Source organism: Melanotaenia boesemani, chromosome 10 (genome assembly GCF_017639745.1).
Source record: "Melanotaenia boesemani isolate fMelBoe1 chromosome 10, fMelBoe1.pri, whole genome shotgun sequence".
Lineage (NCBI taxonomy): Eukaryota > Metazoa > Chordata > Actinopteri > Atheriniformes > Melanotaeniidae > Melanotaenia > Melanotaenia boesemani.
In genome coordinates, this window is record NC_055691.1 from 20,576,893 (window position 1) to 20,594,896 (window position 18,004).

At 43.2% G+C, this 18,004-nt stretch overlaps 1 protein-coding gene across 8 annotated transcripts in view; it reads right to left on the minus strand.

Moving 5' to 3' along the window:
• The window catches only part of LOC121647485 (mannose-binding protein C-like), a 27,602-nt gene extending 10,074 nt beyond the window's left edge, over positions 1-17,528 (minus strand). Inside the window, exons 1-5 of one of the 8 annotated variants that reach the window (XM_041996989.1) lie at positions 17,378-17,518; positions 16,899-17,067; positions 13,145-13,222; positions 3,289-3,354; positions 1,615-2,282 (exon numbers count right to left, since the gene is read on the minus strand). In XM_041996989.1, coding sequence (XP_041852923.1) covers positions 1,903-2,282; positions 3,289-3,354; positions 13,145-13,222; positions 16,899-17,046 — 672 coding nt within the window. In that variant the 5' untranslated portion in view covers positions 17,047-17,067; positions 17,378-17,518 and the 3' untranslated portion in view covers positions 1,615-1,902. Of the gene's footprint in view, positions 1-290; positions 450-1,614; positions 2,283-3,288; positions 3,355-13,144; positions 13,223-16,898; positions 17,068-17,377 lie in introns of those variants that run through there. The other 7 variants (XM_041996988.1, XM_041996986.1, XR_006011854.1 and 4 more) reach the window with 7 other exon arrangements.
• Positions 17,529-18,004: the final 476 nt, after the last annotated feature.

Sequence of the window (18,004 nt, forward strand, 5' to 3'; positions counted from 1 at the left end):
GAAATATATTTGAAAGATGATATAAACTACACAAAAAACAGGTTAATTAAGTTTACAGCAGTAATAATTTTTGTCTGTTACTACAATTTCTGCATTTAATAGCTACCATGTTCTAACAGACTCCAAATAAAAGGTGGGAAAAGTTAAATGCTAAATGGGTTCAACTTCCACTAACTTTTGCATCTTGTAAACATAAAAACACATTATAGTCTCAACACAAAAGTAATGAAGTTGTCCAGAAGTTTTTAATTATATTAACCTATATTAATAATTGTTGGAAGGAAACTTACAGTTTAAATGGAATTATCTCCTATTTGCTGCTTTTCTGCTGTTTCCAGACAAATGATGAGAAAAACAGTTTGAAGTCAGATGCCCAGCCCAGTGGAAATGAAAGTTTAAACAATGTAAAACAAGAAGCATTAAAGGGAACCACAAGTATTAGCTAATATGAAGAAACCCTGACTGAACAATTTTGACACACAGTCATTCTGGTGGAAATAACTTCCTTACTGAAGGAGGCAAAGCAGAATCACTGTCCATGTCTCCGTACAGGTTTGTGACATAAAAAGCATGAAGATACAAAACACACTTTTTATTTAGCTTTTCTCTCTGTGCATTTGCCTTTTGTAATGTAATATAAATAAACTTGGTTAGCTCTGATGTATTCCTGGAATAACAGCTGCAGTCATTCAGTCAGTTTCTTTCATTTCTACATTCTGTAAAATAAACTAGTCCCAGGGCCCTGCAGGACATCTTCTGCCAGGTTAGAGACCAGGAAAGCAAGAAAGCTGACTGGAGTTAGTGGATGCCATCAGGTAGATGAAGACAAATAAAAGACTAATTTTATATCTTAAGTTTTATAAATACGGAAGTTGTATTTTGAATTTAATAAGTTTAAGTAAGTTGTTTAAAAAGTGGCTTACTGACCAGCGTTGACTTAATAATTCAAGATGTGTCCTGTACCTTCTGTTTCTCTGTCCTTCTAAAAATATTCAGGCACATGAGTCTCCACCCTGCTCATCAGGAGAGAATCTAAAAGCTTTTAGAGACCCTACAATCAGTAGCAGTGATTCATTCTTTAGTGTTTTTCTTTCTTGCTGCACTGACTTAACTTTAAGTTGTCTTTGCTCGCTAGAGGAAACTATAATTTAGTGTTTACTGCTGTTTCAGGAAGGGTGATCATTCTCTTTTGAATTTTTGTTTGATAGATTTTAAAAGCTAAAATTTTAACAAATAATATGTTTGATTGAAAGCTTTGAAGGTTTTTAGAAAAGAGGTCAATATTTTTTCAGTCTCCTAACTAGAGTATACAGTATTTATGTGAGTATCAGATATTAATTAACTGTAATTAATAAGTATGGACACACACACATACAACACACACAGACACACACAAACCTTTAAAACAGCAAAGAGAAAACCAAGAAGAGTCTCGGCTCTGAGTAGAAATGAAAGTATACAAAGATGAAAAATGTACGTTATTATTAGTAACCAGCTATAAAAATCTGTTCATTAATTTAGATGAAACTTTTTCTCATTTGTAAACTCTGGCTCTTTCAAACTGTGATTCTCAGACTGGAGCAACACAGTTAAAAACTGTAGATTCAATCATGGTGACATCTGCTTGTAAAATTCTTTTTATTGTTTTCTTGTTATATGAAAAATGAACTCTTGAACATCAGAAAATGTGAGACTACTTTGCATATATACATTTTGTTGTAGTGCATGCGTTAGAAAGAAAGGATTATGATTCTGCACTTGTACGGCTTACATTATGTTTTTTTTTTGTTTTTTCATTAATTCATTTTTTCTAAATGTAATTTTGAACAAGTCTGAAATGAAGTCATTAATATAAAGTAAATCAAAGGTATAAAAAGTGACTGCGTTGCAGATGGGAGCTTTCTACAGCTGACAGATGATGTAAGCATTCAGAGAGCAGTCAGCTGTCACTCGCCAGATGCCGTTATCTGACATGGAGCAGCCAGTGTCCTGGATGGATTTATCTGGCTGTGATTCTCCCCATTTGGTAAAAGTCAGAGGTCGACTGTTCATGTCAGCCTCAAAATTCCCCTCTGCTTTTTTATTCTTGACATTGATCCAGGCTCTTTTATCAGCTTCATCAAACAGCTGCTTCAGCTTGCTGTTCTCCTCCTCACTCTGGGGCAGAGCCAGCTCGAGGCCTTGTTGGGAGCAGAACTCAACGGCCTTGGAGAACGAATCTTTATCCTTGTTGGAAACAAAGTATTTCTGACCAGCCTTTCGCACAAAGTCAAAGTTTATAGCTGAAAAGGAGAACAGAACGGCATGAATAAGTGAAAAACCATCTGATCCTTATACTCTGATACATACAAATAACACCATAATGGTGGTGAAATACATAACGTTGTTCACTTAACAACATTTTAGCTATATGTCACTCAGAGAGAACCAAGCTCAGTGTTCAAGAAAACAGCTTAAGCTTATTTTGTATTTAAAATATAAAGGGACCACATTATAACTCTGGCTCTAAAAGGTTGTGGTGCTGGCAGAGTAAATATAAACATTAGTAAATGATTTATAAAATGTCATAACCCAATATCATTTTTAAAGTAGAAAACATGAAATGTTTAAACATAACAGTTTAGCATTTTGCCCCAGTCTATTTTGAAAGCACTGTGTTCATTCCTAGTAGTGTTGCTGAATCCATACAGTTATTTCCATCACATCAGAGTTTGCTTTTATATGTGTATTTATTCAAGAAGATCATGAGTAATGTCTACAGATTTTTATACATGTCTCTTGAACAGAGAGATATCTTAGAATTCTGGGAATCATTTGATAACATTATATTAAAATGTTTAAAGTCTTCACAGCTTTACATGAAGAAAAATGACTGAAACTGATTACTCCACAGTTTATAAATGTAGGTTGCTGCAGATGACTGAAGCTTTTATTTCAGATTTTTCCTCTATAAGGTAGAGTATAAGGCTTTTGTTTCCCCCATTCTCACTTTTTTAGATGGGCTGCAGCCAACAAATTCAGAATGACCTCATTTTTTCCATTAAATAGTAAAATGTCTCACTTTAAATATATGATTTTTGCTTTTTGTATGTTCTATTGAGAATACAATATTGATTTATATATGTTCAATTTTTTCATGTTTTACACACATTTTACACTTAAAAAAAAGTTGTGCAATGTAGAATTAAAAAAACACTAACAGGTATACTTAACCACCAGTCTCAAACACTTACTTACTTACTTACTCACACAAATGCTGTACTTTAAAGCACTGAACAGGACACTTACCCAGCTCTAACTTTGCAGTGGTCTTCTTTAATTTTTCAACTTCCATTTCAAATGAAACAAAGTCACCTGAAGTGAACAGAATAAGTTCAGTTAAGTTTTTCAGATGAAGTTCACAGCTGGAACATGTTGAATATAAACCAACTAAGAACTTATTTTTATTTATTTAATTCACAGCAATATGCAACTTAAAATGTTACATAAACTGTAAGTTAGTACTTTATGAAGCATTTAATGTTCCAGATAAAAATGGGAGTAAATTGTGCATGATGCACACACTTACAACCTTTCCACTAAATACAGATTGCCTTACAAAATACAGTCCTGAATTTCATTAAATGACCCTGAGTGAAGTTTCTACTGGTGAGGAAGAATTTAAAAAAATTCAGTTTCCTGAAGAATTAAAGCTTTCAAAGGCTGATTAGAATTGTGATACAACTGCACTTTTTTAAGTTAAATCATATATATTGGTGTTGGACCGAAGTGTTAATTTCTCTGAAAGCCATTCTTTTGAAGATGGCTCCCAGTTTTTCTGTTTTTAGTTTGTTCAGAAATTAACACTGCTTTATTCACCTTGTGCATTCCTATCGTGCACTCTCACTGCGGGTCCCTTTAAGATTCTGTGTTCACAGTTTCATCCAATGCCTGTGCATAGGTTCATGAGGGGGCCTGCAGGGGTTGCACATGAACAGCGGATGGATTCACTGATCATCCAATCACAAGCCTGCATTCCCGTCACAGTGAATCAGCCTGCAGACCTAAGGGCTCCTCTGATGCTGTTCGTTCAGTATTATGAACAGTTTTTGTTCCATAATAATGCCTCAAGCTATTAATAAGTTCCCTTGTGTGCCTTCATGCGTCCAATGAACATACCATGATTGGCAATACATGTTCAATAAATAACATTAAGATCCATTCTCCGACATCAATCAAGTCCTTACCCGACTACCTGTAGTGATTACTGATATCTGGACCAGTCCATCAATACAGTCCTTTCTGCTCATCACCCTTAATCACCATCAACAAAACAAGGTCCTTCGAGCCGGAGACAGTGATTTCTACAGCAAGATGTCTCTGCCTGAGGGTGTTGGCCGTCCACGACGCATCAGACATCAACCTCGCCGTCTTGATGACTTCCTAGTAACTCTGCCTGAACTTCGGCTTCCTCAACCAGCACCCCCTCCACAGATTCACTCTAGTATCAGTGAGAGCAGGCCCCGGGATGCAGTACCAACACCCCCTGTTGTTCAAACCCCTCATGTTGCCCAAGCTCGGAACCTGGATCCAGCCAGCGTTCTTTCAGCCCTTCAAGAGGTGCAGGAGGATAACCGGCTACTACGTCAACAGATGCAGGAAGTACTCCGAGCCATCACATCTCAGCCACCTCAACCTCACAGAGCTCATCAGTATGGCGCCGCTGGGCCGCTAATTCCAAGCCAGTCTGTTGATGTAGAAGAGAGCAGCCCCTCTCTGCCTCCTCTCCCTTTAGATTACACTCCTCCTCCTCTTCAGCCCTCCAATCAGCCCATCATAGAGGAAGAGGATGAACTACGAGAGGTAGTCTGCACCACTCCACGTGTTCTCTACACACAACTGCATCGCACCTCACGACAGCCAATGCCACCACCGCCACCAGTGTTTTATCACACCCCACTTGGTGCACCAGGGCCAATGCCACTGCATGAGCCGCTGCTTCAACAGGGGCCACTTCTGAGTGACAGTCTGAGAGGTATGAGCATCCACTCCGATAACAAAACCCGAACTCCTGGCCCCCTAGTCTCCACCATAGCAGACGTAGGGTCATACACTCGGCCTCAAATCCCAAGGACCACCTCAAGTCGGCCACACGTTCAGCCGCCAGTAGGCCGAAGGAGAGAGGACCAGGGGCCCTACAATCAACCTCCATCACCTCCCGTGAGTCAGTCTTCTATGCCGCTTAACCAAGAGCTCACCTACCGTGGGCCAAAACCTCACATTCCATTGTTCAGTGAGGATGACCCTCGTCAGTTAGCCCGACTGAAGCTGGCCCTGGAGAACCTCCTGCCTGCCGACGCCACTGAGTGGTTTAAATACCAAATATTGGTGGATCACCTGAAGCTAGAGGATGCCCTGCTCATCGCGGACTCGTACAGTAATTCTAGTCAGCCATATACCAGCACCATGACTGCGCTCACTGATCTGTACAGACAGCCACACAAACTGGCTCTTCAGCGCATCACAGAGGTATTGGCAGAGCCATCCATCAAGAGTGGAGACAGCAGAGGTTTCCGCATGTTTGCCTTAAAGGTGAGAGCCCTTGTGGGGATGCTGGGACAACTGGGGAACGAAGGCAGAACTGAGCTAGAATGCGGATCGCATGTGTCCCGCTTACTGTCAAAGCTTCCACATGACCTCCGCTCTCAGTTCAAGAGGTTCATTAACCCCCTCCAGATTCCCATTCCTACATTGCTGGACTTTGCCGAATGGCTTGAGTACGAAGTCCGGGTGCAGGAAGATGAAGTTCACCGTCCTCAAGCTTCGAATGAGAGCCAAGCTGACAAGCATAGACATGTTAAACGGAAACAGACTCAGTCCACCCGCTCCACTACTGTACTGCTGGTCGACCCCCCCTCAAAGCATTTGGAACTGGTGAAAACCCCATCTCAGAAAGCGACAAAACCAAAAAAGTATTGCCCCTTCTGTGACAGTCAGATGCACTATTTCAACCAGTGCACTGCATTCAAGCAGTTATCCACAGAGCAGCGGGTGAGTTGGATTAAAGAAGGAAAACGCTGTTGGAGGTGTGGGAGAGACCACCAAGCCGCACAGTGTTACTTGAAAGCCCGGTGCCAGAAGTGTGATCGCATACATTTGGAGGTGTTACATGAGGTGAATAGCTCCAACAAGGTAGAGAGGACCACAACTCCTCCCTCCAGTCAGCCAGTGACATACTATTTGGACCCAGCACGCAGGAGTCGCTGTGTGTTGCTTAAAATGGTGAAAGTGTGTCTTCATCATAGAGAAAAGATGGTGGAGACCTACGCCATCCTGGACGATGGGTCTGAGCGCACCATCATTCTTCACCAGGCCGTCCAGGAACTTGGCCTGCAGGGCCAGAGAGAGAGTCTGGCACTCAGAACAATCCGCCAGGATGCCAGAAGTGTGCCAGGGATGTCGGTCTCTTTCTCCTTATCACCAGTAGGCCAACCGCAGAAACGCTACAGAATCAAGCGTGCGTTTTCATCTGCCGAACTTGGTCTGTCCGCACATTCCCATCCAGTAGAGGCCCTACAAAGGACATATCGCTACCTCAGAGGTTTACCTCTTCAGTCATCCTCAAATGCACAGCCACTACTGCTTATCGGGTCCGACTACCCACACCTGCTAACACCGGTCGAGCCAGTACGCCTAGGTCCACCAGGGGGACCAGTCGCACTGAAAACACGGCTGGGTTGGACACTGCAGGGTCCTGCCAAGGTACTCATCCATCAGCCTTCACCTATTCAGTGCCTATTCACCAGCTCTCCCTCCCCCTCATCAGAGCTCCTCCAGCACGTGTCTAAGCTATGGCAGATGGATGTAATGCCATATCGGAATGAGAAGCTGGCTACGCGGTCAAAGCAGGACACAGCAGCTGTCAGGAGGTTGGAGGAACAAACTGTCAGAGTGGAAGTGAGCGGTGTTCTGCGGTACGCCACACCCCTCCTGTGGAAAGACAGCACTCCAATGCTCCGTGCTCCCAAAGAAGCAGTTCTCGGCCATCTCCGGGGTACAGAGAAACGCCTGGCTCGGGAGCCCACTAGAGCGGACTCATACAAGCAGGAACTCAAGAAGCTGCTTGATTCTGGCTACGTGAAAAGACTTTCCTCCACAGAAGTAGAGACTAGTGACTGTGCATGGTTTATCCCACATCACATGGTCCATCACAATGGCAAGGACCGCATTGTGTTCAATTGTTCTTTCACCTATCAAGATGAAAACCTGAACGAACAGCTCCTTCCCGGTCCCACTCTAGGTTCATCCCTACTTGGTGTGCTGCTCCGCTTCAGGCAACATTCCATCGCCATCAGCAGCGACATCAAAGGGATGTTCCATCAGGTGCGTCTCCTTCCTCAGGACAAACCCTATCTGCGCTTCTTGTGGCGGCAAATGGATCGCAGCAGGGAACCAGACGTCTATGAGTGGCAGGTGCTCCCATTCGGGACAACTTGTAGCCCTTGCTGCGCCACTTTCGCCCTCCAGAAACACGTCCAGGATCACAGCGGCCCCGAGGAAGATACCCGCCACTGCATTGAGCACTGTTTTTATGTGGACAATCTCCTGCAAAGCTTCACGACCACTTCTGAAGCCAGGCAACTCGTCAGCAAGTTGCAGCCACTACTACGGTCAGGTGGGTTCGAGCTGCGCCAGTGGGCTTCAAACCAGCCAGACATCATCAGCGACCTGCCAGCTGACATCAAATCAGAGAGCTGTGAACTCTGGTTGTCATATGAGGTTGCAGATCCTCAGGAGAGGACCCTAGGACTTCTCTGGCACTGCATGTCCGACACGCTCACTTACCGGCTCCGCCACTCAGACCATCCAGAACCTACTATGCGGAGCATCTATCGGGTCCTAGCCAGCCAATACGACCCTCTTGGTCTGCTTATTCCATACACCACGCGAGCAAAAATCCTGGTGCAGCAGTTATGGAGGAAGAGAAGAGACTGGGATGACCCGAACCTGCCTGAGGACATCTTGAAGTTGTGGCACCTGTGGGAGAACGAACTCCATCGGCTCCCATCCCTCACACTCCCCCGGTGCTATGTGCAACCAGGCACAGAGAAGATGACATCCACTCAGACCATACACATCTTCACAGACGCATCAGAGAGGGCATACGGGGCAGTAGCCTATCTCAGGACAGAGGATGAGACAGGCTCCATTCAACTGGCTTTCCTGGCAGCCAGGTCACGGGTTGCCCCTGTCCGACAGCAGTCAATTCCCAGATTGGAACTCTGTGCTGCCCACACTGGTGCCCAGCTAGCGGCTGTCCTTAAGAAAGAGCTCACATTGGCCATCGCCAGCATCACTTACTGGACCGACTCGACCACTGTGTTAGGCTGGCTGCAGTCTCAATCCTGCCTCTATAAGGTGTTTGTTGGCACCAGGGTGGCCGACATTCAGGAGCTGACGGAGGGTAGCATATGGAGGCATGTTGCTTCGTCCGAAAATCCTGCCGATGACATCACGAGGGGGCTAACTCTGTCACAGTTGCTTCAAGGTCACCGCTGGATCAACAGCCCACCATTCTTGCAGCAGGATGAAGCTTCATGGCCTGTGGGTCTAGACATCACATCATCTGATGATCCAGAGGAACTCCGCAAGTCACATTTCTGTGGCCACCTAACAGTGAGTTCCAACCCACCTCTGCCTCACGCCGGAAACTTCAGCACCTACCAGGAGCTGCTGGATGCTTCTGTCAGACCCCGTTATGGGGCGGCCATCAGACCAGGTCCCACAGCAGAAGACTACAGACAAGCTGAAATGGCCCTACTCAGAGCTGTGCAGACAGACTGTTTTCAAGATGACTTCCACCTGCTCTCACAAGGTAAATCAGTCCCCCACAACAGCAGGCTCCTCACATTGGCTCCAGAATACGATGCAGACGTTCAGCTGATCCGTGTGGGAGGACGACTTCGGAGATGTGAGACTTTGGAGCAAGGGGCCCTGCACCCGATTGTGCTTGACCCACATCATCCCATCACTCAGCTCACCATCCAAGATTTTGATGCTCGACTTGCACATCCAGGAACAGAGAGAGTGTACGCAGAGTTGCGTCGGCGGTTCTGGATATTGCGGGGGAGAGCAGCCGTCAAGAAACATCAGTACAGCTGTCCTGAATGCCAAAGGTGGCGAGCCCGTCCGGTTGTCCCCAGAATGGCTGATCTTCCACCCTCCAGCCTGCGTCTCCATCATCCAGTCTTTTATTCGACAGGGATGGATTGCTTCGGGCCCTACCTCATCAAAATCGAGAGGCGGACTGAAAAGCGATGGGGTATAGTTTTCAAATGCCTTACCACGCGTGCCATTCATCTGGATCTCCTCACCAGCATGGACACGGATGCCTTTTTGATGGCATTACGACGTTTCATCGCCCGTCATGGCAAGCCTCACGAACTGATTTCAGATCAAGGCACTAATTTCAGAGGTGGCAGTTCAGAGCTCCAGGAGGCATTCAAAGCACTCACCCCACAACTGCAAGCACTACTGGCAAGTCAACAGATCAACTTCAAATTCAACCCTCCAAATTCTCCTCATTTTGGGGGGTCCTGGGAACGTGAGATTCGCTCCATTAAATCTGCCCTTCGTACTATTCTGGGAGCCCAGACCGTTAGCGAAGATGTCCTGACGACGATCCTGATGGAAGTGGAGGGCATCATCAATTCTAAGCCCCTGGGTTATGCTTCAGCTGACATCGCTGACCCAGACCCCATTACACCAAACATGTTGCTGATGGGGCGGCGCGACCCAACTTTGCCTCAGGTAGTCTACTGTGACAGTGAGCTCCTCAGCCGACGCAAGTGGAGACAGTGTCAGGTGCTTGCTGACCAGTTCTGGTCCAAATTCATCACCAACTACCTGCCCTCTCTGCAGACACGTTCGAAATGGCAACTGGAGAAGGACAACTTAAAACAGGATGACATCGTCATGATCATCGACCACCAACTCCCACGGGCTCTGTGGCCTGTGGGGAATATTACAACCATCATCCCTGGAGCAGATGGCCGGATACGGACAGCACAAGTCAACGTCAAGGACCGAACCTACACACGTCCAGTTTCTCGGCTCATCAAGCTTCCAGCCCTTCCTTCAGATTTCACCTAACTGACTTAAAGGACAGCAACTTCACTCAGTGAAGTTGGGGGCGGCTGTTCAGAAATTAACACTGCTTTATTCACCTTGTGCATTCCTATCGTGCACTCTCACTGCGGGTCCCTTTAAGATTCTGTGTTCACAGTTTCATCCAATGCCTGTGCATAGGTTCATGAGGGGGCCTGCAGGGGTTGCACATGAACAGCGGATGGATTCACTGATCATCCAATCACAAGCCTGCATTCCCGTCACAGTGAATCAGCCTGCAGACCTAAGGGCTCCTCTGATGCTGTTCGTTCAGTATTATGAACAGTTTTTGTTCCATAATAATGCCTCAAGCTATTAATAAGTTCCCTTGTGTGCCTTCATGCGTCCAATGAACATACCATGATTGGCAATACATGTTCAATAAATAACATTAAGATCCATTCTCCGACATCAATCAAGTCCTTACCCGACTACCTGTAGTGATTACTGATATCTGGACCAGTCCATCAATACAGTCCTTTCTGCTCATCACCCTTAATCACCATCAACAAAACATAGTTTTTCCTGTTGCTGCATGCTTAGCTCTCAGTGCTCAGCCCCAGCTCTGCCCACGGCACTACTTTGTTTGGATTGGTCGGACAGGCAGCCAATCACCCCCATCTGCTTCAAAAGATGCTTTTCAATCTATGTTCGATATATTACACGAAATAAAGGACACTGAATGTATTCTTATGGATGATCTAAATTGGCAAGCAACAAGAATAAGCCCCAAATCACAAATAAAATCAACCCTGCTTTATCTAATTATAACAAACAGATTATAAATACACCCCCGCTGCCATATTTTGTAATGATGTCAGTGATCATTGTGTAGTTGCTTGTGTAAGAAATACAAAAGCCCCAAGGTAAAACCTCACGTCATCTTAAAAAGACACTTTAAAAGTTTTGAACAACAGGTCTTTCTGCATAATGTGTATCACAGTGATCTTAGCAGGATGTCTTTGATTTCAGATGCTGAATTGGCATGGGAATTTCTTAATTAAATTTTTCCTTCCATTGTAAACAAACACATATCTATCAAAAAGTTTAGAATCAGTGGAAGGGACAATCCTTGGTTCTCAGACAGTCTTTCATAACTAATTTTCCGGATAAATAAATAATCATTTTACATCGCTCTGCTGGATTTACGCCAAGTTACGAAGGTCCTCACATCACATGTCAACACCGTGTCCACCGGCTAGCGTGATGCTATGGAGAAAGTTGGGAGAAAGCGAGGAGAGTCCTATTTAGAATTTCTTTCATTGTGACCATGCCAAAGATAAAAGTGCCTTGTAGAACAAGCAGGTGGTACAATATGTGGAAGGGAAAAAAAACTTGAATCTGAAAGTCCATTTGAAAAGCTGCTAACCAGGAGTACCTGGACCAGGTAGCCTCTCTGCCCCCCTCCCTGGAAAGAGAAGCTTCAGCCAGGCCGAGCAGCATGGGGAGGGAACGTGAGTCACAGACCCATTATCAGTTACAAACACATAGGGTGTGTCCCAAACCGCGCACTTCTATACTTCGAACACTACATTTAAGTGCTTAGTGCGCTGACACAGAAATTTCAGTAAAAACTCAGTGCACTGAAAGTACCCGGATGCTGCCCTAAACTCGGCCAAAAATCTAGTGCGAAATGATGGACACTACACGCACTAAACGGACGCCATCTTGCTGACGTAGCGGAAGGGGAGGGACTTTCAACCAGTTTTTCAGAGCTGGCAGCCACCGACTCAGCGGTACCGATGCAGGCGGAGGGTATTTTCAACTGTTGTAAGTATGAAGATATTTGATCATAATTCTAATATAAATTGCAGCATGCTTCTTATCTCTTCTATCCCTGATGACAGTTATGGATCTGATCATTTGTTGGAGGCTGCAGTAGAGTTAGCAACGTAAATGTTAGCAGTTTTATAACCGATTTCGCGGATCTAGATGGGCTATAAGTGTTAAAAATGATTAATGCTATAGGTTCCGTATGTTTATTCATGATTGCTGAACCTCCAAATTAAGCACTGCGGGGTCTCTGGCGTAAACGAAATGGTCCTTGATCTGAAAACTGATTAGGAAACACCGCTTTTTTATTGAACCGGCCCGTTTCCATGGTACCGCTGACGAAGCCGTAGCTGATTGCAGACGCTTATCTAAAGTGATGTACAAAGTACCCATAAAGTACATAATAATGTTTGCTTTTATATAAACTTCCATTCTGTGTTCACCGTAGGTCACTGTGGCATCGAACTACCGAGCCAGCAGTGGCACTGAGGCTTTTACCACCTGCGGGTTAGGACGCTGCTGTGGAGAAGAGGAGGCGGCAAGGGAGAAATGATTTAATAAAAAGTTTAAATAAAATGTTTTCTGCATCCCTGTTTTAGCGTCTTCATTACTGCATTTCATATTTTAAATGATTTCTAGTATAATCGGTTTCCTGTTGCCAGACGGGATGGGACGAAGGTGTTAAAAAAATAAATAATAGTACGTATAACGTGATGGACGTGTATGTTGTCTCATTGATTCCTGTATGCTAAGGAAAGACTGCCAACAAAGCAGAAATATTACACACTCTAAGGCTCAGAGTCTGGTTCAAACATAAATGGCTGGATTTCATGAGCTCCTGCTCGGTCAGGTTCGCTTACTAAGCTGTTAATGTTTTTAAGTCAGACGCACTGTGCTGGGCCAGCCCCCCTTCTGACTTTGGCCTCCCTGCAGCCAATCAGAGCACACCTTATTAACATTAGATCTAAAGCTTCCATGAACTCTCACGAGACAAAGTTGTGGTATGAGCGTGTGGTATGAGATGATGACATCTTTAAGTAAATCGTTTAATGCTTTAACCATTTAGCTAAATGGTTAAAGCACATTGCTTTCTGCAACCTGCTGGAATGCTTTTAATGTTTTATGTAAAGCACTTTTAATTGTCTTGTGCATGAAATGTGGTGTATAAATAAATTTGCGCTGCCTTGCCTAAATGTATAAGATTGCTACATTTAAATGTGGTCACCTCGTCCACAGAAAGCAACTAGTCCAGGTTGTCCAGGTAGTCCACGTAATCCAAGTGGTCCCACCGGTCCAGATGGTCCTGGGAGAAAACAAGAATAAGAACCAGAATCAGATGTGTACAGGAAGAACTGATAGGTCGACAACAAAAAGAATGCAAAAGGAATTAAATATCGAAAGGCCATAATTCATTGTAAGTCACAGTGTGAAACAGAACTGGACTGCTTTGTCAGGCTTGTCCCATTTGTTGTTTCTGTATATAGCCCAAGGCCGGCTTTACGCAGGGGCAAGAGGGGGCAGTGCCCCCTCAAACAAACATTCTGCCCCCTCAATCAAATGCGCCGAAATGGGCAAATCTCTCCAAACGCTCTCTCCCCTCTGTACTGAACTCTGTGTGTCGGAGCTTCACAGGATCCATTGTACTGTCTTCAACAAGTCCTTCCCACCACCACAGAAAACAACCAATCAGTGTTTAGTATGCAAATGAGTTGACATACAGCCTGATCTTGCGGTGTCATATTTCTCCCCCTCGTAGAGAGAGCGGCTGCTGAGCTCCAGCGGTAAAACTTATAGAGTAAAGCTCTGTTAAATGTGTTGTAGCGATACTGAATAAATACTTATAATAACAGACGTATTTATTGCATCTATTCTGTCAACTGGGGTTTGTTTCTGTTCTATTTAAACGTGTCTACGCCTGTTAGTAGGAGCAGTGATCAATCACGCACGGGCCATAGATGTGACTGCCTCCTCGGTACTAGACTGAGGGAAAACGAGCTGCGCATATGAGACCCCTCAAGCTCCGCCCAGCCTTTAGTTCAGCATGCTAGTTTGAAGAAAAAAATAACAGAAAGTTTCACTCTACATTCCCGCTGCTTTCAGCAGTTCAGCTCAGAGCTTCATGTATGCCTTGTTGGTTCTTAAAATTTTGATGAAGGATCATTTAGTTTTTACTCATTTTCATTTATTATTATCATTATTTCCCCCTGAAGATTCACTGCCTTATTTTGGTAGGGGGTTTAATTTTTTGCTCTGTTATTGTTGTGCTTGATAGTTATGATTCTTTAATCATTATGGTCTATATACAGACAGAAACAAACACACAGATAGTTGAGTTTATTGTTATTAGTTTCAAATTTATTCAAAATGCTTAGACATCTAATGGCTGTCCAATAGGGCAATTGTTATTTTGTTGGTTGTTAAAGCTTTGATAATGGATCATTCTTTTCTTTTTTCTTACTTCATTTTGTTATTGATATTTTCTGTTCCCCCCCTGAGGGATTGCCACCTTATTGTGGTCAGGGGGTTTGCGTGCCTCAGTGACTCTAAGAGCTATACCAGCAGGAGCTTTGGTTTCAGGTGGGACACCCAAGCTGGACAGGTCTTAGAGTAGAGGCCTGACAAAGTGCAATCCATTTCTTTGAAGTTGGACTCCACTAACAGCACAGTTCCGTTAAAGAAACACTTAAAAAACAACAACAAGAAAATGCTGAAGTATGTACTCATAATGCCCCCTTCAAATTTATACCTGCCCCCTCATATGCATTCCTAGAACCGGCCCTGATATAGCCTAGCTTAATCATGGACTTTGTTGTGCACTTTATTGTTTGCTGTGTATGTGATTTAGTTTTGGGTGTGAAAATGGGCAAGACAGCTGATTAGTGATTAGTGACAGCTGGCATCTGCCCTCTCTGCCAGATGTTGGCAAGAAGATGATTAAAATAAAAAAGGAAAGATGTAGGACTGAGAGTGACGCCACAGGCACAAGTGGCAGGAGGAAAGCACAGAAACGGAGAAGATGTCCAGAAACAGGATGCAAGCAGACTGGGCAGCGGCAGAGGAGGTGAATCTGGAGACGACAGCCAACGACTGAGCTACAGATCGCAGTGACGCTGGAGGCGGCTGGAGGGATTGCTTACCGGACCAAAACTTTTGTTTTGTTTTGTTTGGTTTTTTCTCTGCAGATTTTGCATGATTTGGGATCAGTCAACATATGTTGTTTCCTCACAGCAGCATCAAGCCAGATGTTTATTACTTTTAGTATTTTATACCTACATTCATTTCACAGATGGAAATGAGGGAGTCATGCTTGTGCAGAATGGAGGAAGCGAGGCAGCTTTGTTTGTGTGTGTGTATGCATGTGTGTGACTGTGTGTGAGGGAGACTATAACAAGTGTTTTCTTTTTTGAAAATTGTTAAGTTGTCTATTATGGTGAGTGAAGGTTTGTTTTATTTTAAAAGGCAAGAATAGTTTTTTTTTATCATGTGAAGCACTTTGTGTTGCCTTCGGCTTGAAAACGGTTTAGAAATAAAGTTTGATTTGATGTGTGAAAGCTTTATATCAATTAATGCATATTTCTATTTAAAAAAATTCTAAGAAAAACATTCAGATTAAACTAAATTTAATAATTATCAATGTTTATTAGTTTGATTCAGTATATCAAATTGTTTGATATTGGGGTGAACTAAACCTTTTGAACTATTCGTATTTAAACTGTAATAAAGCTTCAAAGCTGTTGTAAGAAGAGACTTTTAGCTCTGTTACGGCTGGCAGCGCTACAGCCACAAGGGACTGAAGCGCTGATCAATTCAAGGAGCTGCTGTCGTACAAATTAAGAGTGACAGTACAGGTCCCGCCTCCTCGACGCCCGATTGGCCCAAGGACGGAGTGCTTCAGGGAGGACCGACCAATCCCTGGAGACCTCCTGCATTAACTCTATACCTGCACCAGCAATCGAGGAAGACTGTGGACAGTGGGACACAGCCTGTCAGCAACTGGACTGTGGGACAGTTGTTTGTTGGTTTGGGAGTGACTTCATGTCTTGTTGTGAGAAGGACTTTCGTTTGTGGTGTTACACAGTATAGTGGTTAATTCCTTTGTTGTTCTGAGTTTGAATTGGCCTCCCTGTTTGAGATACAAAGGGCTTTTTGGTTGCTTTGTCTTGCGTAATCACCTGTGTGTGTGAAACCCGTTAATTGGGACACTTTCTGTTTGATTAGACAAATAATTGTTAACCATCTAAGGGACACTTTTAGTTTGGTTTGTATTACATTTTGGTTTCTTTTTGGACAGGTCGACATAGGGATGTTATACTGTGACAAATAAATTCTGGATTTTTATTTCATCTGGTGTTCGACTCACTATGTTCCGTCCTCCTGACCCCTAGAGGAGGTCGTAACAGCTCTTTCAAAATCAGAAGTATTCATTTTCACAGGGGAACGCTTTAGTGTGAAGCTTCAAGAGCGTTTAAACATTATTTCCATTTGGGTTCAATGCAACTTTTATTTTAAATGTTTTCACTTTAAAATGTTTTCACAGAAAAAGAGGTATCTGGGTTGGATGCTGATTTAGTAGCAAAAACATTAGGGGTCTAGAAGTGCAGTTCCAGAACGGCGGGTCTGTATTTGAAGGTCTCCGGGTCTGCAGACACATACTATTTAGATTGTCGTTCATTCTTACAGCAGTGGAAATTTGTGCAGAATTTGAAATTGTTATTTATTTTTAGTTGAAATTTGTTCTTCGTCAAAGTGGAAAATTCATTTGATTTATGAAAAAACAGAAACTCCAATCTAATCATCATCATGACTGCTTTGAAAGAAAAATGTCTAAAAGGGTTTTAAAAAATGTGTTGCTCCATCATTTGGTAGAAGAACTTCTTTACTGCGTAGTTTTCCTCAGAGATTAAAAAAACCCTGTGAAAGCAATGACACAAAGTTCGGAGAGCAATTGTGAAGTAAAAGGGAAACAAAATCGGTTTCACCTGGTACTCCCGGATGACCAGGTTTTCCCCTGGGTCCTTCAATTCCTGGATCTCCTTTGTCACCTTTGGGACCAGGAAGACCGTCCAGCTGACTGTAGACTACACGAGCCATCAAGCAGTGGACACAGAAAAGAAGGTAGAGCTTCATCTTCTCAATGTTGTGGTAAATCTGTGAAATGTTATATTTTTTCATTCATGAAATATATTTGAAAGATGATATAAAAAAACAAGTTAATTAAGTTTACAACAGTAATAATTTTTGTCTGTTACTACAATTTCTGCATTTATTAGCTACCATGTTCTAACAGACTCCAAATAAAAGGTGGGAAAAGTTAAATGCTAAATGGGTTCAACTTCCACTAACTTTTGCATCTTGTAAACATAAAAACACATTATAGTCTCAACACAAAAGTAATGAAGTTGTCCAGAAGTTTTTAATTATATTAACCTATATTAATAATTGTTGGAAGGAAACTTACAGTTTAAATGGAATTATCTCCTATTTGCTGCTTTTCTGCTGTTTCCAGACAAATGATGAGAAAAACAGTTTGAAGTCAGATGCCCAGCCCAGTGGAAATGAAAGTTTAAACAATGTAAAACAAGAAGCATTAAAGGGAACCACAAGTATTAGCTAATATGAAGAAACCCTGACTGAACAATTTTGACACACAGTCGTTCTGGTGGAAAGAATTTCCTCACTGAAGGAGGCAAAGCAGAATCACTGTCCATGTCTCCGTACAGGTTTGTAACATAAAAAGCATGAAGATACAAAACACACTTTTTATTTAGCTTTTCTCTCTGTGCATTTGCCTTTTGTAATGTAATATAAATAAACTTGGTTAGCTCTGATGTATTCCTGGAATAACAGCTGCAGTCATTCAGTCAGTTTCTTTCATTTCTACATTCTGTAAAATAAACTAGTCCCAGGGCCCTGCAGGACATCTTCTGCCAGGTTAGAGACCAGGAAAGCAAGAAAGCTGACTGGAGTTAGTGGACGCCATCAGGTAAGTGAGGACAAATAAAAGACAAATTTTCTGTCTTAGGTTTCTAAATACGGAAGTTGTATTTGGAATTTAATAAGTTTAAGTAAGTTGTTAAAAAAGTGG